Source organism: Diabrotica undecimpunctata, chromosome 7, assembly GCF_040954645.1.
Source record: "Diabrotica undecimpunctata isolate CICGRU chromosome 7, icDiaUnde3, whole genome shotgun sequence".
Taxonomy (NCBI): domain Eukaryota; kingdom Metazoa; phylum Arthropoda; class Insecta; order Coleoptera; family Chrysomelidae; genus Diabrotica; species Diabrotica undecimpunctata.
Window position 1 is genome coordinate 52,859,062 of NC_092809.1, and position 23,445 is coordinate 52,882,506.

Consider the following 23,445-nt stretch of genomic DNA (forward strand, 5'->3'; position numbering starts at 1 on the left):
GATTGAAGTTCAAGAAATTTTGTCATGTTCAGTTTGTAGTAAAAAAAAATACTTTTTAATAGACTCAGAAGCAAGGGAAATTTTTTAAAAAGTTGTACCAATGATCGTGTTGTCCCTGTGCGAAAACCTTTATTGGGAGAACTAGAACCAGCAACAATATCATCCTATTTACCTTGCAAATTTTGTAAAGGTTTCTATAAAAGAAAATTTCTTTATAAACGTGTTAAGAAATGCCCTCATAATACAACAGACACCACAGAAAGAAATAATGCTCAAACAGAAGGACAATCTTTATGTTCGACATATTCCAAAAGTGATATTTTGAGGAAAGAAGTATTTCCAAAAATGAGATCAGATATGATATCTTTCACAGCTAAAACCGATAATTTAATTTGTGCTGTTACAGAACGTTATTTGAAAAGTCACCGAGATAAACAGTACCTACTAGTTGCATCAAGAAAAATGAGACAACTGGCATCTCTTCTAATCGAAATAAAGAAGAAAATAAATGAAAAATTTGCTTGGTGCACTAGATCCAATTAACTTTGATACTATAGTAAAATGTACCAAAATAATAGCTAAATGTGATACTGATAATGAAAGTTTTGAGCGCCATCACTAGCTGCTAACATGGGCACACAATTAAAAGAATGCATTGATGTATCTTATAGTATACAACTTAAAAGTTGTAGTACAGAAAGTGAAAATATGAAAAAAATTTAAGTTTTGAAAGTACTAATTTCAAGTGAATGGCAGTATGAGATCTCTACTCTTGCAAATAAAGATCTACGGCAAAAAAATGGAACAAACCATCGCTTATTCCTCTAGCTGAAGATCTGACATTATTAAAATCATATCTGAATATTGATGGAGAAAAATTCCGAAACATATTACAACAGGATCTAAGTAATGAAAAGCCATTTAGAATACTTCAGGAAATTTGTTATGTACAACTTATATTACTGAACAAACGAAGAGTAGATGAACTACAAAGAATGACCGTAAATTGCTACACAACTAATATCGACAATCAAACCTCTACATAAATTGATAGTTGTATCAGCGAGAGTGAGAAATTCCTTATGAAAGCTTTCAAGCGAATAGTGATAAAGGGAAAACGAGGAGGGGGAGTTCCTGTATTATTTTTACAGAAGATATGTCTAAAAATATAGAATTACTTTTGGCCCTCAGGGACAAAATTATCAAACAAAAAAACGTGTATTTATTTGCTAACACTATGCTGTATATAACTTATTTATTTTTAGAACATAAGAAAACCGCTGGAACAGGTCGAATTTTAAAATAATCATAGTATATTATAGTGTCAATGTTTCGAACTTTACGCGATACCTTTTCAGGTGACAGGCATAACTTTGATTTTCTAAATAGGAAAGTACATCATGTGACACCTTATTTAAAAGCTTTTGAAATACTGATTTCAAAAATGTATATTATTTTAAGCCTTTCTGAGAACACAGGCGCAAAATTTCGCTCGAAATGTTTTTAAATGCGTTCATTTTTTTCGAATCCTGAGGAAACTATTAAGTATTTTTGAAAAATATAAACGCAGAATGAAATATTACTGTATTATCTATGATCGAGAGTCCCTGAGAACTTCTATAATATTTATTTTAATAAGTCACATAGGTGAAAACAATTTTAGTCTGATTTTTTATTTTAAATATATCATTCAAAAGAAACTTTTTGTTTATTATAAGGGACTTTCTGCCCTCGGCAATAATGTAGTCTTTTATTCTGCGTTTAATTTTTTTTAAAATATTTATTAGTTTTCTCACGATTCGAAAAAAATTAATGTGGTTAAAAAGAATGCTACCAAAATTTTGCGTCTACGCTCTCAAAAAGGATTAAAGTATTATACATTTTTGTACTATTTGAATTTATGCGACGATCCACTGTTTTAAAATGGGTTGAACAGATGTTGCCAGTTCTATGGTCCTCACTATGTGTATCGTAAGTTATTCAACAGGGCATAGAATATACATGGTTAGAAAATATACGCCAAAGTCAGCGCTTCCATGCGGAAAATCTCTGAACTAAAAATTGATGTGGACCATACAAAATGAGGTCCCACTTTTTTTTGTAAAAAAACAGTTTTTGCTATCAGTACATGTCTACGAAAAAGTCTTACATTGATTGACTAAGTGAGGTCCATATACTGGACCTCACTTTGTACAGGACCTCACTTCAACCGCAGTTTCTTTTGATATGTGGCTCACTTCATACGCTGGGAGAAAATATATATATATATATGTATATATATATGTTATTGTGATATTTAAAGTCTTGGTGCGCCTAGCAATAATTAGCTAATTAATTTTTTTGATTAATTAAAATTATTTAAATGATATGATTATGACTCTATCACAATTTTTAATTCTTTTATCTCAGGGTTAAATTCGTGCTTCAATATCTATGCTATTACATGTGAAAGGTAAGGTCCAGAGAATACCGGAATAATAAAAAACACATATGATCTAACACTATATATTGAAATAAAATTAATGAAATAATTCACACTCAAAAGTTTTCAATAAACAAATCTCATATAAGGATTCTCAAAATTTTGTTCTCCGTACGTGAACAATCAAAATTAATGGTACAAACAATATTAATTGAAAACTCAAAATCCCAAACTATTCTAACTCTCCTAATCAAAATATTTATATCCTTTCTAAATTACGTGTAAAAATTGTGTTATCAATAAAAGAAAAAAAAAACTGCAGAAAACAAAAATATCTCTCTCTGATGATGAGTGGTCCAGATCCTTGTTCCTTGTAGACTGTATTATCTCCTCTCAACCGCTCCCTATGTAATCAGCAATCTTACAACAGATTGTTGCTATAGTCCTTAGTATATCGTCCTTAATGATCTCCTTCAAAAGCAACAATCATTCAAATTATGATAGCCTTTCTCCTCTCGATAAACTGAATCTCTCGTTGGCCCGAGTGAAAAATGACTCTTGGAATATCTTCTCTTTACGATAAACTGAATCTCTCGTTGGCCTGAACAGTGACTCTTGGAATATAAGTAGGAAAATATGACTTACAATATTTTTCTGCTTTAGCTTCTGTCAGATACACTAACTCCACAAAAACTCACTAACATTCAACACTACTGCTTGCTACTTCTTGCGAACCACCAGAGAACAATCCCTGTTCCTCTTACAGACTTGGAAAATCAACTGACTATATCTTTTCTCTCTCCTCAATCTCGCTAAACTTTTTCCTACACATTTATCCCGCCTTTTTCAATCTCCGCCAATCACAACTCGTCACAATTCCCCCATTTTTTCATTTCGATAACAAACAAATTTTTACCTATACTTATAAATTTCCTAAAACTTATTTACAAATAATATTTTTCTATAATTCTTAAAAACTAACAAAAACCACTTTCTATAATCCCTTCTATTGTCTTTAATCACTGCATTAATTTATTTTGAAAAAACCCCGTTCAATTGTCTGTGGCTTTCACTTAAACTTATGCGGGTCACTCAAGTATAACAAAGAAATAAATGCAAAGCTTACACTTTGTTTAGTACAGGAAATCCAAGGATTTAATAACTTTCCTTCTCCGAAATGTTTGTTGGATATTATCCTACTTATCTGAATTATTTTAATGTTTTTGAACTTTGAAATATTTTTAAACAAACCAATATTTTTCTCGATTTTACATATCATAACAATATATATATATAATATTAAATATATATACAAAAGGAACATTTTTATTCTCGAGAGAGGAAGAGAGAGAAAATATATCTTCTGTCTCTCTCTTACTCATTATCTTACATATGTAATGGTTTCACAGATTCACTCTCATGCAAATTTCCAATGCCGACCGTGCGTATAGAAGTATAACTTCAAAAACACAATTTGTTTAATTTACTAATGTTTGTATTTTGAGAACGATTTCCGAAGTGGAAATTAAAACGTCAATAAACTTACTTTAACCTTTAATTGTGGCTTATTCCCATTTAAATAGTAATTACTGGATATACATATTTAAATCCACTAAACAGATGGGTAAAAACCCTTTAAATGGTATATGATTAACTTTGAGTTACATTTTTATTAATTACATAAAAATAATAGTTACATAATTAAAAATTAGGATGTTTAAGTTACAGTAGGAATTGATTATATAGCAACGTAAGACTCCAGTGGGGTTGCTAGTCCTTAGATTTCGTCTAGTGGAGTATTACTTTGCCATATAATAAATTCCTATTGCAACTTAAACATCCTAATTTTTAATTATAAAAAATGTAACTCAAAGCTAATCATATAATATTTAAAGGGTTTTTACCCATGTATTTAGTATATTTAAACGTGTAAATCAAGATAGCACTGTTGATGGAATAGTTATTCCGAAAACGTTCTGTGATGTAGTCCGCTAGGGTTTTTATTATTATACCTTTTCTAAAAAAAAATTAAATAATTTTGTTGTAAAATATGGTACACAGCCAACTACAGGAATTTAGATTTCTTGTGGATTGTCTTATTGCTTACTACATAAAATTTTTAGCCCAAAATCGCAGCTCTAAGATTTTTTTACCTGATACAAATCCTAAACAAAAAGGGTACAATATTAAGATACTCTTCCCTATTTGATGTTTTTGCTATTTCTTATTTTTGTCTGCTTTAAAAAACTCTTATTAGAAACAGTTATATTCTTAAATTGCTCCACACGTTGTTTTATAATTTCTAGAAACTCAATTACCATATCTACATCATCTGAAATAGATCTTTGTACTATCTGTCAATCGTAAAGACGTAAACCACGTAAAATACGTTAATTACCCTTTCATTAATATGCAAAAAGGATATTAAACCGTGTTAGTATTTTTACTTATCACGTTGTCATGATCTACTATCATATTAGACAATAAACCTTTGATGGGAATCTCAGGATATGTGCAATTGCTGACAACCAATTTTTGGATATATAAAAGAGTGTTAAGACGAAGTGATTTATAGTTTATCACTACACTCACAATGCAAGCAATGGTATGTAATTAGTGGTCTGTGTTTTAAAAAATGTGGTGTTAAAGTTTTGTTGGTGTATAAAAAGTTCCTAAATTTACGACTCAAAATATATAGTGTGCTCACAATAAAATATATCTTGTTAACAATTTGATTTCTAAAAGATTAATAATAACTTTTTTTAAAATAATTCTATTTATCTGATAGAGATATAATCACTGCAATATTTTTTATAACTGTTCAATAGATCTTGCTGGCTATCTGTGACTAAAATAGTTACTAATATTATTGTACATATATCATTTTTATTTTAGAGGGATTCTTTTTCAATTGGACTTAATTTTAACATTTTAGTTATACTTCTCCTGTTCATTATCTGTAAGGTTTATTAGTTTCTATTTTAGAACCATTTGTCTTCATGTTTTTCCAATATTCCCCCCAATATTTTTCTTACCCTATTTTTCAATAAATTTTAGTTTTTTAATATTTATGTTTTGCTGGCAGACATTAATAATGCTATTGTAATAATGCCTTCTTTCGAAGGTGAACATTATGACTGTCGTAAAATGAGGCTCCTTTCTGACACTTTTTTAGGTCTTGTGATGGTATAGTACATAAACTTTTGTTTTATTATAATTTTAAAAATACAACGTGATATTACACTCTTTCCTCTATGTTCAGTAAATAATATGATTCGCTATAGGTTATGGAAATCAAGAAAACTTCAAAGAAAGTTGTCTCAAAGTTAGAGGTTTCTTTGTATAGTTATAATTAATAACTTTTATAATTAATTTTCTATCCCTGCGTTTTTACTTTTCTTAACCCTTCAGTAGTCGCTAAGAATTTTTGAAAATTAGTAGTCTCGCGCGGTCGAAACGACCGTTCGGTCTTTTACTTCTTAGTTTGTGTTAATAAAAGTATTTGAAGTTTAAGTAAAACACGATTTAATTAAGGTTTAATAAGTAGAGTAACGTATTACAAAATAATATAAAAAGTAAACTAATGTTAAAAACACTGGACAGAACATTCAAAAAACTATTTTCTACTCCGATATAAAAAATAGAAACTTTTAGTTAATCCGAATAAGTTCAGTTTGGGACTCTTCGCATACTGCACGTGTGTGTTCTCTGCATAAAAACTTTTTACATTTACAGCAGGAAACAGTCGTTTTCCGGTTCTTTTTGCGGTCGCAAAAGTAGCATCTACCATGTACTCCTTCATTCGTTGGAGTGCCGTCTGTGTTAGGAATATTACATATGGCCTTAATACGTAACTTCAGATCTCTATTTAAATTGTCTACTGTTGCTCGGACCCGTAGATGTTCATCCATAAGAGGAAATGCCCGCCTTTTGTTTTGTTATAAAATGTCAGAATTTCTGGTTTATAATGTTTAAATATTTCTCTATCTATAGCGTCCTGTAGACTATATCATCATGTAGACTTGAAACAAGCAACACAACTTTCTTCTTTTTGGGGATATACGACATTAAGGTACATGTATCGCTAAAGGCGAACATACTTGATTTTAGAGGATGACATCCTTGAAGTAATTCAGGGGGCAGTTCCCTTTTATTCTTTCTAATGGTCCCCACAACAGTCAATCCAAATTCTTTCTTTAAAACATCTATTAGAGGAATGCTAATGAACCAATTATCTAGAATAATGAAGAATTAGAATTAGAATCTGGGCTTCTAATTTAGAATTAGAAGCCCAGAATTCTTTATTGGCTCATACATTCTTTTTACAACTTCGATCGGGGAATTGTCTACAGTAAATGGGCCATCTGGTTGACGACCCACATAAACCTCCATATCTATGGTATAATACATTTCAGCATCACATAAACTAAAAATTTTGAGCCAATACTTTGAGGGTTTGCTTGGAATATATTATATCCAAGGACAATTCCCTAAAAATCCAGGAAGCATTTCATCGCATGTTAAATTTTGCGAAGAGTTATATCCCGATTTACACTTTTCTACGAATTTGTCAAAAAATACTCGGATGGCGGCCATCTTATCCAGTCTCCTACGTTCTTCACAATCGGCCTTATCATCAAATCTAATGCATTTTAGAAGAAACCAAAATCGGGATAATAACATAAGGACATAACTAGTCTAAATATTTCGATACCTTCGCCATTAGTTTGCCAGATATCTTCTGTATTCAGGTGTTGGGCTTTACATGTCCCTGCCAAATATAAAAGGCCTATAAGAGCGTTAATTTCAGATGGGTTTGTAAGCTTTGCATCCCTCTCCCTAGAGAAATTGCTTGCTATACTTTCAATGTATTTATTAGTGGATTCTACAATTATGTAAATCATGTCCTCATCAATGAAATAACTCCATATTTCATAAATGTCTTTTAACTTTTTCGTAAATCTGTTAGGCCCAGGTGATTGTTTTACTAAATTAGGCTTGCTCATACGTTCCCTTTTGTTTTTTCTTTGATGCTTTCTCCACACTGTACCATCTTTTCCCCTAAAAACACTTTCTTCTTGTACATTATTCAGTAAAACTTCTCCTATTTCCTCTAAATCCTGTTCTTGTTCGCTTTCAGAATCTTCCGACCTCTCATCAATAACTTCCGGATTTACTTCATTCTCGTCATCGTCGTCGTCATATTCTATATCAAGCGGTTCTTCTTCCACGAGGGCTTGAAGTCTCGTTTGTTGCTTCTAATAGTCCATTCTAAAAATAAAGCCAAACAAGTTATATATAAAAGTTTGTTGTAGCTTAAAATTTAAAAAAAATTATAGGTATTTGATTTTCAATAATAGAACAAAGAAAATTATGAAATATCGTAATAGTAATTTGCTGCAAAGTAATTTAAAATTTGATGACTAATTACATAGGGAAAGAAAGAGAGGTATATTCAAAAGGTTACTAAACAATAAGACAAAAGTAAAATAGTATATTATTTAAAAAAGCTAGCGTTTATACATACCTTAAGGTGATAAGAAACATAATAAAACGATTTATAAAAACTTTTTAGCTGACTAGACGCGCACGGAAATTATGACCTTTGCGCTGTAACTCCTAATCAACAAACCTCCTGCTACTCTGATTCAGTACTGAGGCCCCTTGTATCGAATGAGTAAGCTACTGAAGGCCGTGGTTGTGAAATGTAATTTTTTTCCGAAATATTAGCAATTTTTAATACGTGCGGTCTTTTTGACCATGTGGCGACTAGTTAAGGGTTAAATATTTTTATGAAACAAAGTTAAAAAAAAAAACAATAAAAAAGCAACATTTTAGTATTGAATTGAGACAACATATTATGTTAAAATATATATTTAATTTGGTAGAAAACCTTCTAACATTTCTTCTAGACAAGCCAAATTCAACAAATAAGTTTAATTTTAGATGCCACTGTTACAAAGTAAGGATTTGTGTCACAAAGTAGTCTCACTATTCGGTAATTGTATTTTGTTTAGAGCAGCTCTAGAAAGTTGATATGTAAAATACGTAAACCATTCTCTGACATTACGGAACCAAGACATCCATCTTACGCCAACGCTATGTTTTCGTCTAATCTTTCCTTGCATGATAACTTGCAGAAGCTATTATTCTGTTCCTCGTATCACTTTGCCCAGACATTAAAATTTTCATATCTGTACTTTATTGTACAATTTGTTTATTTTTCTCTCTTCCTATTGTCCATTCCATTGCGAAAACCGAAATGGGTGTTGCTTATAAACTTTTCTACATACATGATGAGTTTTTAGTGGGAATTGGTTGATAATTCCATTTTAATACATAATATCCAAAAAAGTTTTTTATAAAAAATGTAGGCAATGCTAATCTCCAGTTTTGGAAAATATGCCAAATTCTACAGGTTAATTAATAACTACTTGGTAAATCAAATATTCCTAATCTTTTTTCTTAAATGGGACACCCTGTATATCTTCTCATATTTAAATTCCTCTCATATTATTTGTTTTTATTATATTATGTTAATGTTTTTATTATATGCTAATGCTAGAAGTTTTACTGTACTATACAGAATATTTAACGAGTTATGACCAACTTTATTTTGATATTGCTATGAAATAAACACCCTGTATATAAAGAAGGAATACAAAAGTATTTATTGAAAGTCACAAGCAAATGTATTTTCTGGTTTTAGCAAATGCAGGCGCTGAATTTGAAAAAGTATTGCTTTGTTCACCAGCAAAAATGTCAAAGTTGTAACTAAAACCAGGTACCTATAGTTTGTTTTACGAAAAATGATTGACTGCTTAATGGTTACCTGAGTTGATCCTATTGTGTATACAAGAGTCTCTTAATAAACTACCGAAGTACATAGGGCCGCACTTCAAAAAGGTTGTTATTTAATATATTTCATTGGTAGCTGTGTAATACACGATTATAAAAATTTATTAAATTATTTCATATGGTATTTTCAGGTTGTTCAAGTGAATATACTTGATAATTGAACAATTTTTAACATGAAGAAAGTAGTTTTTTTGTTCTACGTAAATAATTGTAGTATATGGATCTAAATTCAGAAAGCTATTTTCCTTCACACTTTTTACAGGCTTAGGACTGTCAGCAAAAAACTGGCGTGTTTAAAAGTTTTTGCTCTTCCTAATCGGATATCGTTAAAAATGTACAGTAATAATAGTTCTATTTACAGTATATACATACAAACGAATACATAATGTACAAAAAATAGATGAATTGAAAAAAAAAATATAGAAAAATCTATACAAGTTAATATTTACAAAAAAAAAATACCCAAAATAACCAAAATATATTTATGAATTCCTAAATACCTAATTCTGTTTCGCTGTCGCTATCCTCTTCAAGATTAATAACAATTTGTTTAATTATGTGATTCAAAGTAACATATGAATTTTCTACGTTCATTACATGGCGTACTGAATTTTTCCAACTTTCTGGGGAGATATCATCAACACATTTCCTTATTAATTCGACTACACTACCACTTAAAGTCGGAGAAACATTTTGTGACCTAACATTTGACTTTAGTTGGTGCCACATATGCTCTTTGGGATTAAATTAAACAATAGTAGGGCGGAAGCCGTAACACTGTATGTCCCATGTCCTCGTCCAATGCGTCACAAACATATACTTTTTTAATAGAAAATGATTTTAACACTTCTAACAGTTCATTTTTTAAATAACTTTCTTCAAAATATATATCGTCTTCTAACAGGTAGTTTTGAATTTCAATTTTCGTGTTATTTGCACTTGGAGACTTATGTAATTGACGACTGTGGTAACTTGCATTGTCCATTACTATCACTATTTTTAGGAAGGTTAGGTATAAGACAATTCTTAAACCATTGCTCAAAAAGCGCTGCCGTTGTATCCTCATGGTAGTCCACGCAGGAGTCTTTAATGTTCTTTGCAGAAAGCCATAAGGCATTTGGGACCCAACAATGATCCTGCATGTAAAATTGTTATTCTTTTCCCTTTGTTTGATGGAGCTTTTGTTTGACACCTGTTGAAAGAATCGAACCATCCTTTGGATGGTGTTTCATGAGTGTCAAACCATGTCTCGTCCAGATAAATTATTGGTCGATCTCCTGTACGGTACTTTCTTATGGAAATTATATACTCAGTACGCCACTTTTGTAAACGATGTACTCCATAAGCACTTGCCTTTTGTCAATTGTACGATATCTGAAGCCCATTTTAGACAAAATCCTCCAAAGACTAATGCGGCTACAGTTTATTTGTGTATCATCATTAGTAAGCCGTTGTTTTAAAGCATCTAATGTAGATATCCGTTGCTCTTCGTACTATGTGTAAATTTTTCATCTTATTAAGTCCTTATCACTTTCGTCAATACATTTGGTAGAACCGGCATCCTTACGCTTCCTTCTTAACTTAATGGGATTTGATGTAATTCTTTTCACTGTGGTTAGAGGTATTTTCGTTAAATCAAATATTTCACTGGCAGCAGTATTAGCAGTAAGTCCTCTTGTAAGTAAAGAACTATATATTGTTTTTACGATTTCTCTAGCGTCAGCAGATAAATGCTTTTTCTTTGCTGGAACACTGGAAGAAGCACCATCAATGTTTTTCCACGGACGCCACATAATGCTGTTTTATAGGTATAATTAGGTACAACACTGGTAACACTTGTAACACTTTCAACTAAATGAAACAAAATGTATATTTATAAATATCTCATCGGTTTTGTATACTTTTACAAATTGTACAGAATAGAGGGAACCTGTATAATTATTCCAGGAAATACTTAACGATCAAAAAATTTATTGTGGTCATTAAAAGATCAACCATTGATAGTGAAACTCACTGTTAAAATGTTTACAACTTTATGAAATAAAATGTATTCTAATCGTTTTTATAATTTTATACGATTTTTTAATCGTTTTTATATTACCAGGAATTTATTATACAAACAAGATAACGACACTCCACAGTAGCTTCAATTTTACCTGAATACTTACCTTCTCAACTAATGTTGACTAAGCTGGGGTACTTTCGGTCGGGTTTTATTGCAATAGTTAAGCACTCAACCATTTTTCGTGAAATAAACTATACACCACTAAGTCCTTGATTGTTGAAGGCCTACTTGTAGAGTTTTGCAGTATTATATTTTTAAGGTGGTGCGGTATTTTGTAGTGATAATTTGTTCGTCAACAGCTAGATGGTCCTCCTTAGGAACGAATAAAGAGCGTTGTTTATTATTGTCAAATAAGGTCAAATTTTAAACAGTTTTACAGCTTTAGAAGATTTATTAATTGTTTTTACATTGGGGTTTGGTTTTCGTTTACCAGCATTTGGTCTGTTTATTTTAAATTTCAAAAATTTAATTCAATTCAATTTCAAAAGCCTATTGAGTAAGTGAAAAGATCTTGTATCCAGTATATCTGTCTCTTCTGGGGCCTTCTTGGCACTCTCTAGTACGTAATGTCTCTTTATATTTGAAAATCCTGCTCTTAATAAATTTGCCAGTTTCGTATATAGTACAAGTAGCAATGTAAGTACTTTGCAGTTATAACAGTTAGTGACATCTCCTTTTTTTAATATTGGAAGCAATATTTCCTCCGACTAATTTGTAAGCATCTTTTATCTTTTCATATTCTCATATTTTCATTACGAAGTTATGCAATGCTTCTTGAAGGTCTGGACCTTCCTCGTTATGAGTTCGTTTACAATTTCTTTTACACCTACACTTCTTGTTATTTTTGAGATCTTTAATAACTTATTTTAGTTCCACTTTTGCCAATACGTAAACTGTTATAAACAGTTTAGTTAATAATCTTCGTTTTAAATATAATAAAAAAAGGATAAGGCAGGCATATTAAGACGTTAAGTTAGAGGTAAAGACTGATAATATCTTCAAAATTATTCAAGAATTAATATTTTTACTATTAATTTATTAACAATTAATATTTTTACATGAATTGGAATAATATATAAATAAGTACTAATTTTAAAAGTTGATATTATTTTCGCACACACAATTCTTGATATAAAATTTATAGAACCATTTTTAACATCTATGTATGTAGAATATTATTATTATACCTAGGTATATTATAGTTACTACTTAAAAGTTACTAAAAAAATAAAAAAAAATATTTGACCCCGACGTGATTTGAACACGCAACCTTCTGATCTGGAGTCAGACGCGCTACCGTTGCGCCACGGAGTCGTTGTCAGTTATTGTTTACAAACTGTATAAAACGGTGTTTAGCTTGAAATTTCTCCAGTTTTCATTACATGGAATAATGTTCTCAAAAATAATAAAGTCATTAGCAAGACAAAGTCCACTAAATAGATTAATTATATATGATTAATAACTAATACCATTTGACAATTTTAAGGTAGATTAATCTTGCCGCTTAGAATATTGCAATTGTCATGTTTTAATAATAACCTCTTCTCTACCTATACCTAGGTAAAAAAATCTAATCAAGTAATCATAATCAATTTTAATTATTTATTTCTCTTAAATTTTGGATCATATACAAAGTATCCTTTAATATCTAAAGTTAAGTCGCCCTTAGCCAAAACCATTATAGTACCTGCATAACAACGTTTTAAGATTTAATAATAAGTAAGTGACAGTCAAAGAAAGTCAAATCAGGTGAATAGTCAGTAAGTTCTTATAATAATAATTCATACTTCCAGCATCAAGTGTCTAATTTTTTTCATTATTAAAACTTTAGTTAGTGCGTGCATTGCTTTCTAAAAACACATTTTTTTCTGTAACAAACCAGGCTTCTCGAATGGTTTGAACAAGCATATCTTTTGACAGGATGATATACCTAAAGCTTTTATACTTTTTGTAGTTTTGTACTTTTTCTCTGAGATGTCAATAGTCTTAGCCATTATCAGGACCATACCATATTATGTTCAATGGACACTGCGAACCTGGGGGAACCTCAAAATATACCCCCAATGCTGGTAGTTTTCTTATAGGGCTAACACTTGTAAATATCATTTACTGTTTATGCATGATAAGAGGTCAAAGAACGTAGGTAAAGAAACTAATAGAACTAAGACACGTAGAAAATGATACGTGGATTGACTACCTAAAAAAGCTCTATGCAGAGGAAGAACAAACGACTCTAGTACCTGAAACACCAGAAATCACTACAGATGAAGAAATAAAAAATATAAATGTACAGGAAGTTCGTAAAATACTTGAAAATATGCAAAACGGAAAAGCAGCAGGTTAAGATGGGATACCAAACGAATTACTAAAATATGTGGAGCAGCAATAACAGAAAAATTAACAACATTATTTAATAAAATTGTAAAACGCAATAAAATACCGGAAGAATGGAAAACGAGCGAACTAATTTTTCCATTCACAAAAGGAAGTTTATACAGATGTAAAAAATAACCTAAAACTTGCAACTACAATTTTATAAGTACTAATAAATCAGATGATAAGTTTAGCAGATGAACAACAGGGGTTTCGTAATGGAAGATCGTGTACAAATGCAGTATTCGTTATAAAGCAAATTACTGAGAGATCACTAGAGGATAATAGACCTGCATTTATGTGTCTGATTGACCTAAAGAAAGCGTTTGACAAAGTAAGATGTAATCCATCTTCTGTATAATTAAAAAGGTTTCTCTAAATATTATAGAAACTATCAAAAACATCTACCAAAACGATAAAATGGAAGTCAGAATAGATAGACAACTTACAGAACCTGCAGCGGAATAAGACAAGGGGACTTATTGAGCCCCATGCTCTTTAACTTAATCATGGATAAGATCATCAAAAGTATTAATAACGGAAGAGGATGCAGAATAGGAAACAAAGAAATAAAAATACTCCGTTACGCAGACGACGCAATATTGATAGCCCAAGATGAAGATAGTCTGCAAAGACTGGTCCACGAATTTAACATAAGAGCAAAAGAATTTAATATGACAATCTCATCTCAGAAAATTAAAACAATAGTGGTCAGTAAACCAGATGTAAAATAGAAATTGACGGCATCAGTATTGAACAAGTGATGGAAATAAAATACCTGGAAATTACAAAGGAAACCTACACAGGGAAGTGAAAGATCAAGTACAAAACAAAAATAGACTGGCAGGATGCCTTAATAGCACTATATGGCGAAACAGACACATTAACACTGAGACGAAGTCAAGAATTTATAAAGCCAGTGTAAGACCAATAATGACACATACCTCAGAAACAAGCCACAACGCAAAGGCTACTGGAAACGGCAGAGATGAGAGTACTGATAAGAATCACAGGAAATACGCGGAGAGATCGAAACAAAAGTGAAGACATTAGAAGAAAATGTAACGTACAGTGTATACATGAATGCTCACAAAATAGAAAGAAAGAAGGGAATAACCACATAAGCAGAATGGAGGAGACCCGTATTGTAAAAATAGCAAGAGATAAATCACCAATCGGCAAAAGAAGTAACGGAGGACCGCGTAAAAGATGGAGTGACAACCTTTCATAGAGGTATTAATCCGCCAATGAATTATTAAAAATGGTGAAAATTCCAATAACTTAAGTAAAAACAGGCTGATAAAGATATATATATATATATATATATATATATATATATATATATATATATATATATATATATATATATATATATAGTGACTATAAGTTCTGGATGTTATTATTAATGATGTTATATATTAATGACTTATCATCAACAAAAAATATATATATATATATATATATATATATATATATATATATATATATATATATATATATATATATATATATATATATATATATAAATTAAGGATCACTCGAAAAGTGGTGGGTTTTTCGGACAAAAGGTGGAGAGAAAAAAGACAAAGAAATTGTCTACTTCATCTATTCATTGAAGACGTTTTGCTTTCTAATCAGAAAGCATCATCAGTTTATCTAAAAAGAACAATATGAAAAACCAAACATCGATAGAAAAGTTCTTATAAGTGTGTTACCTCAAAAAGACATGTAGCAGTAAATGATATTAAATATGTAAAGAAGCTTACGACAATGGACATTATAAGATTATGTTGTATACACAATTAATTGAAACTAAATACAGTTTACAAATTAACTCAAACTTAGCACTGCAAAAGACCATGTGGTAATTGTACATGTATATAAAAATTATGTAAAAAAGCTTAAGCAAAAAACATTAATTTGCAGAGAACTAACAAGATCATAAGATGCACTTCGAACAGTATATTATTAGTTAAATTTAATTTTAACTTAAGGTAACATTATTAAATTGATTCAGATTGAAATATAGTAATGTTAAATTTAACTAATAATTATATATATATAAATTTTAATTTATTTAATTAATTGTAAATAAATTAAGGTATTAATTTATTAGTAAACTGGATAATGCAAAGTTTTTACAGACATTCTGGATTTTATGCGTGGTCATTGTCGCAGTCAGTTGTCAGTATCCACAAAGGCCTGATCCAAAATATGGTAAATTTCCAAACTACAGAGAATCAAAAATCGTTAAACATGAGAGCAATATAGGATTACCCAACTACAATTTTTCGTAAGTATTTGGTAATATTTATTGCACATGATAGGTGATGGGTTTAACTATTCTCTATACGATTTACTTCTCCAGTTATTTTGAAATTTGAAGGATGCTTTTTTCCCTCTGGTAAGTTTCTCTCTCTCCCTTTCTCTAATCGTTTCCTCATTAGTAAGGTTCGTGATTTCACAGTAGGAAAAACCTATTAAAACAAATAGGAGAACAAGTATCTTCTATTCTAACTTATGCCATAATCATAAAAGTATGATTGATAGTATTCAGATTATGTCGATTCTTCAATTTTAAGTCCTTTAAGAACTCTATGGGAACTCACAACTCCTTTCCTGGTACGATTGTATGAAAGTTATGAGAATCCTGCTACTAGTTGTTCTGAAACTAGTTGTCTGCGATAGTCAGTAAGTTGTTTTTAATTTTTTTTTTTAAATCACGTTTTTTCTTCAGGTATTAAATGAATGGTAGTGAGTATGGAAAATATTAAAAAAAATATATCTTTTTTTTTAATATTATATTATTTTTTTAAAATATAAACATTTTCATGAAATCTGCTTTCATAAAAGTCGTTTGTGTAGAAAAGTATGCTTTATTCAGTAAACTAGAGTTCATATTAGAGGATTGTCTTTAAGAAAAATATTAAATTGTCCACTACAGCAACATCGGCATCACATAACAAGTTTTTGTTTAAGGTATACTAACATACATAAATAGCTAGCCAATAAAAAAACAGATAGAAACTATTAAGTTTCAATAGTACAGTGTGTGTAATGTACACAATAGTACATTATCCGTGTGCGGATTATCCGTGCTACTTAACATTGAATTGACGTTTTATCACAATGACTTTAACGCAAATTACTACGTCTTGGGAAAGGCGCATAATGTAATATCTATAGCGTCAGTGCTCGGGGAATCCCTGGAAACCGGTAGCTTATAATATGCCGCTGCGCTGCGTGTTACGTCAAATGTGTGAGATTTAGTACATATTTACTACATAGTTGGAAGCTAGAAATCAGTCGTTACTCTGATTACATATTCTTATAACATGTTTTTATTTTCAAAATGTCAACAACCAGTATTAAACGAAAGAGAAGTTTTTTAACGATTAAACAAAAACTAGAGATTTTTAACAGAAGTGAAAAGGGTGAAAGTGTCACATCATTATCACGGAGCTAGGAAGTTGGTAAGTAAACAATACGCGATATTAATTGAAACAAATTGAAACTATAAAATTTTATATCTCAATCTGACTCTTTTAAGAACATATCTGCACGGAAATCGTTAAAAGGATCAACTTTTCATTAACTCGATGAAGCGCTTTCCAAGTGGTTTCTGCAGATAAGATCTGAGGGCGTACCAATTTTGGGACCAATGTGTGCTAAGCAAGCGGAGATTTTTCACAAAAAATTGAAAATCAAAGAACCTTTTAATGCACCAGTGGTTAGTTACATCGATTCAAAAAACGTCACGGAATTCGTGAGCTTACCATCCAAGGCGAAAAGCTCAGTGCCGACGGAGAACCAATGGTGGAATTTTTCTATGAGCTGGGGACCATAATTACAGAAAATAATTTACAACTTTCTCAAATTTATAACGCTGACGAAACAGCATTATACTGGCGCGCAATAACTACAAAAACTTTAGTTGCAGGTAATGAGATAATTGCACCTAGGCATAAAAAAAGTAAAGAGAGAATAACCGTGTTATGTTGTGCCAATGTGTCTAGCAGCCATAAGCTGAAGCTAAATGTGATTGGAAAGTCAAAAAATCCTCGCGCTTTGAAAAATATGAAACGACAGAATCTCCCAGTTCACTATTATAACCAGAAGGCTGCCTGGATAACTTGTGACATTTTCAAAGATTGTTTTCATCAAAAGTTCATTCCTAAAGTAAAGTTATATTTGAAGAAAGAAAAATTACCACAAAAGGCGGTTCTTCTTCTGGATAATGCTGGTGATCATCCCAATGAGGCGCCCCTAAAATCTGACGATGGAAATTTCTTTTTTCTTTTTTTTTCAGCCAATATTACTTTCATTGCTTAACCAATGGATCAAGGTGTTATTGAAACAATAAAACGACTCTACCGAAAAGAATTTATAATGAACTTGTTGGATGAAGTTCATCTGATGAAGTTATAGAAATCGTTCACCATAAAAGATCCAATTTTTACAGTGGCAAATTCATGGAATGGAGTGAAAGAGACCACTATCAAAGAGCTTTTTACAAAATAATGACGCTAGAGGAAGATGAAAGTATCATGGAATATGATGATAAAGACACTACCATGGCTGAACTAACTGCACTATTGCGCAACGCCGATGTGTTTGAAGAAATTCATGAAAACGAGGTTAACAGATGATAAAAATGAGTCAGGCTCTCACCTCTTCAGCAACGACGAAATTGTCGAACTAGTTTTCCATCAGCCTGGTACGTCACAACCTGATGCATTCGAAAATGAGAGTCAAGATGAAGACAATGATGGAACGTTATTAATCAACAGAATAACTAACCAAAAGGCTGAGGAAGCTGTCAATGTTGTAATATACTATTTTGAGCAACAAGGATCTTCAGACTTTGTCGATATTTTAAATTTGCGTTAAATACGTCAGAAAATTATAAAAAATCGAAAACTCATAACACAGGCCATAGTGACTGATTTTTTTTAAAAGCATAGCCACCTAAAATATATAATACCTTTATGTAGTTTTTATTTTTATTATTTAATATAAAAATTTATTTTTTTGTTCTGTTATGTATGTTTTTATGTAGGTACTATAAAAGTTAGTCTGAACTTATGAGTTTGATTTTTTCTGTTATCTTTTTATGATAGGTATATATGCATGTCTCTACAATGTACATATGTACATATACATTAGAAAAAATGTTCGGATTATCCGTGCCACCGCCCGGTCCCGTGAAGCATGGATAATCGGGATTCTACTGTACTTCTAAAATTTCTTTATATTTTTATAGTTTTGACACACCGCGAAAATCTTTTCCGAAATATCAACATATTTTAATTAAAAGTTTGGCATATTTTTATTAAATCTAATAGTTTAACAGTTTTATTATGTGTTTAAAATAAGCGTATATTTTTTATTTTACAGGTACGAAACCAGTGATGGATCACAAAGACAGGAAGAAGCGGAGATAAAAAACGCTGGTAATGAAAAAGAGTCGTTAGTAGTGCATGGTTCTTATACTTATGTAGGAACCGATGGAGTTACTTACAAAGTTACTTATGTAGCCGATGAAAATGGATACCGCGCTTCTGGAGAGCATCTTCCTAAATCCAACTAACATATTTAACGATTTTTTTAGAATAATCAAGGTACAATCTCTTATAGGCGATAGATTGGTCCAGGCGATATCCTGGACTATAATCATCGTATTTATTAACAATGAAAACTTACTGGTGTTATATTTTTACCTTAATGTATGTTAAAGGAAACATATATGAGGCTTTAAGATTTTTCGTTGCTCTAAACCGAATAGACTACTACTCCTCTTTTGTTTATCTAGCCTTATTTCTATTTTTTTTGTAATTGAGTTGACTTTTTCCTGGTTTTATTTGTTCTTTGCTGTATTTTTGATAAGTTTAGATATATACGGAGTTTACCAAAGTAATATATGGGAGATCCAGCTTGACTTGTTTACCTTCCACTATACGCTACGTTACAAAATTGTGTTTTATATAATAAAATTCTTTATTATATGAAACAGAAATAGGTGTCCTTGTGTTGACCTCTGATCTTCTGATTCAGTATGTTAAGTGCAAAAAGAGCTTCTCTTAATCCAAAAGCATAGCGTAAATCACACTGTCGAGGTCTTCTTGATATTTCTTTTTTCGAATTATGTCTATGTATAGATATTTCGGGGGAAAATTAACAGTATGCTCAGATTATGCAGTGTCTAACTCTCAGTTTTTTTAGCATTTATTCAATGTGTTGTTCCATTGAATTAATGGAAGTAGGTAAAACCACTAACATTTTGAATGTCAGCTTCGCTTTTTATAATTGCTTTCTTTTAAAAGCTAATAAGTGCTTTTAATTTTGTGTTTGAGTTAGTTATATTTATTACAGTTAGTTCGCAAATAAAAAAAAACTTTATTTATTTAATTTATTTTAATTAAAACTGAATGTATTGTTTTTTTTTGTTAACGAGATGTAATTAAATTTTACATATGTTTGATATAAAAAAATATTTTCCTATAATTTTTTAATAAAATGTTTAGAACGACTTTGTCTTTTTCTTACTATATATAAATAACATTGTCAAAATAACTGTCAAACTTAATGTGAATTTTGAGATTCTCCCCGAAAAATATTAATTTTTGGCAGTTTTCTGAAGATAATTATTGTAATTGTGCTAACTAATTATTAATTTTTTTTTGTACTTACTTACATTAAAATCTGGTCAGTAAGACCAATTATTAATCTTCTCGAAATTTGGTATATTTGACAAGTTACACCCCATGTAAACCACACTGGTATATAGCATGGCTTTACCACAGACCATGTGTACCAATTCGTCCTCAGTATATTATCGTGTTTAAGAGACTGTGGTCATGTGAGGGACGCAGTTTCTGTGTTGTTATATGATAAATTAGAACGGTCTGATCTATAGAAAACGGAAATTTGTCTTGGTCTGGTAAAACCTGCCTCTAGTTTTTGTAGGTTAGGATTTTTGTTGACATTTGTATTTCACTGTGGTATTATCGTGTGCGACAATTGTATTCATTTCCTGCAGTAGAAAAGTATTAATATCTTCATATAATGAACAAAAAAGGATTATCAGAAGATAGAACTTCGTCGAATACTAGAAGAATCTGATTTCAGTGATTGTAATATATCAGATTATGACTCTGACGACGATCCTGCTTATCAAGGGAATGATAGTGATCAACGTTATTCGAGTAGTGATGAAGAAACTGGGCCCAGTAATTCTATTGATAAAGTGGTAATAGGTAACTGATTTCGCTCACAGTATAAATTGGTGTTTTGATTGTTTTCGTACTTTTTAGAAAGGGGTGACGATATTAGTAGACCAAGAAAGAAACAAAAGATGTATAACGAAGTAGGTCCTTCTAATGCAGTCGATGATTTAGTAATTGGTAAGATGTCTTTGCAATTTTATATTTTGTATTGATTTGTTCATTATTTAGAACCCAGACAAACTGAAGGAATCGTCAACATAGACGATGTTAATTTAAGAGCAGATAAAATAATGTGGAAAGAAATAGATGACCCGGAAGAACTACATAAATTTGAATTTATTGATAGTCCAGGATTTAACATTGACGAAGATCAAATACGTAGTCATGAACTGATTGATTTTTACTTAGTATTTGTTGATCATGAAATTCAAGATTTGTTAATAACAGAAACAAATAGGTATGCTCAACAGAAACTAGTTGAGGGGATTGTAAATGAGACCATCAAAAATTATTCGCTTTTGTGCAGATGGCAAGACACAGATAGAGATGAACTACTTCGTTTTTTAGCAGTTATAATGTGGATGGGATTTGACAAGAAACCAGAGTTTAGAGGCTATTGGAGCAATAATCCACTTTATAAAAATGCGATTTCTCAAAATTCCGGTTTTAGCAGGAACCGATTCGAGGTCCTTTTACAGTGTTTTCACATTTCCGATAATGAAAATATTCCACTAAATATCAGACTATACAAAATCTCACCTTTTATAACAATGTTGAATAGTAAATTTCAGAAAATTTGTACGCCTTACAACTCTCTTTGTATTGATGAGACAATGGTGCCTTTTCGTGGAAGGTTAAGTTTTCTTCAATATATACCTGGAAAAAGGCATAAATATGGGATCAAGCTGTTTAAACTTTGTGTATCTGAAGGTTATACATATGCGGTGAAGCTTTACGGGGGAAAAGAAATACCATCAGAGAAATCCTTAGCTTCTAAGGGTAGTTATGGAACTCATGCAACCTCTTTTAGGTACCGGAAGAACATTATTCACGGATAATTTCTATACAAGCGTTGAACTAGCACACGAGTTAAACAGACAAAGCACACATTTCACAGCACACAATCCAAAAGCTGTCGTAAATGTCAAGCTCAAACGAGGAGAAATTAAATCTTTACAGAGCAACACAAAAGTTATCGTCAGCAAGTGGAAAGATAAGAGAGACGTTCTCTTGCTAACTACTAATAATCCTCCTTCAATGAATGAAGTAGAGACTAAACGGGGACCTGTTACTAAGCCATCGACTGTTGTCGAATACAATGCAGCAAAATCCTTTATTGATGTTTCGGACCAAAAAGCAGCATACAGTTCTCCCATTCGTAGAAGTATCAAGGGGTACCGGAAAGTCGCTATCGAACTTTTGACTAATACGGCAGTTGTCAATGCGTATGTGCTTTACAAATATGTTACGGGTAAAACAATATCTATTACTTCTTTCCGAAAAAAAAATAGTTTTGTCATTGCTACACACTAGGGGTGTTCCCGAACCACAACAAGAACAATCCGTCCGACACTGCATTATCGAAAAAGAGAATAGAGGAAGATGCACACTTTGTTATAAATATTTTTCAGAACGTGATGGAAGGCAATCCGCAATGCAATATGCTAAAAAAGTACATACATATTGTCCAGGTTGCCCCTCAACTACTTTTATGTGCATTAAGTGTTTTTTTGATACCCATGCAAGTACTGTTAAGAAGTTAATGTAATAAAATATCATAATATGTATATTTGTTGCAATATATTTTGTTCATGCATTACAAACTGTGTGGGACAACCTGGTGCTCATGGTCTGGAGTAAAACCAAGAACAAAAAATTTTATTCCCAGACCGTGTGTACCAAAAATGACCATACTGTTTTTTCCTTGTTTTAATTGTCAGAACGTCAAATTATCATGCACACACAAAAACTAATATAACTTTGATGTCAGAAGTAAAAAAAAAATCCTTTGGTCCGAGACGAAAGGTGCGCGTTTATAATTTGGGGCTTAACGTGTTAAATTGATTATTGGTAAATAGATAAATTTTTATTTATCCAGTCAATATGAAATAAAAGTGAGCTCTAAGTGAAGAGAAAATGTTTCCAACAGGGAACGGGCCACGGTCAAATGATTTTCAGTACCCAACAGTGCAGTTTTCAACTGTAATGCAGAACGAGCCTATGAATATGATTCGATGTCAGATGAAGAACATGAAGTCTCTCAAAATAATAAACACCCATGGCAAACAATAAGATTAAAAAGAAAAAGGCTTAAACGTCAAAATTCAAGAGAAGAAGAAGCTTTAATTACACTCTCAAATAGGTTTTAGCTACTTCCACAGGAAAACTCCGTAAATTATACGAATAAAAATCTACCAATCTCAAAACCGCCTCCAATTTTTATATATGGCATGAATGACTATAGCAAAATAGTAGATAATTTATCTCAAGCAGTAGAAGTA

At 31.2% G+C, this 23,445-nt stretch overlaps 1 protein-coding gene and 1 non-coding gene across 2 annotated transcripts; one reads left to right on the plus strand and one right to left on the minus strand.

Moving 5' to 3' along the window:
• The first annotated feature begins 5,010 nt into the window (after positions 1 to 5,010).
• LOC140446745 (endocuticle structural glycoprotein ABD-5-like) lies at positions 5,011 to 20,210 on the plus strand. The gene is made up of 3 exons (XM_072539336.1): positions 5,011 to 5,027; positions 15,863 to 16,011; positions 19,116 to 20,210. Exons 1-3 carry the CDS (start codon positions 5,016 to 5,018, stop codon positions 19,306 to 19,308), a joined length of 354 nt encoding a protein of 117 aa, XP_072395437.1. The 5' UTR covers positions 5,011 to 5,015; the 3' UTR covers positions 19,309 to 20,210.
• TRNAW-CCA (transfer RNA tryptophan (anticodon CCA)) lies at positions 12,588 to 12,659 on the minus strand. Its single transcript has one exon. It is a non-coding gene; the product is annotated as a tRNA-Trp (tRNA).
• Positions 20,211 to 23,445: the final 3,235 nt, after the last annotated feature.

Excerpts from the sequence above, each read along its gene's own strand:
- LOC140446745 (XM_072539336.1), top strand. Across the intron at positions 16,012-19,115 it reads TTACCCAACTACAATTTTTC|GTACGAAACCAGTGATGGAT; the intron begins GTAAGTATTTGG and ends TTTATTTTACAG.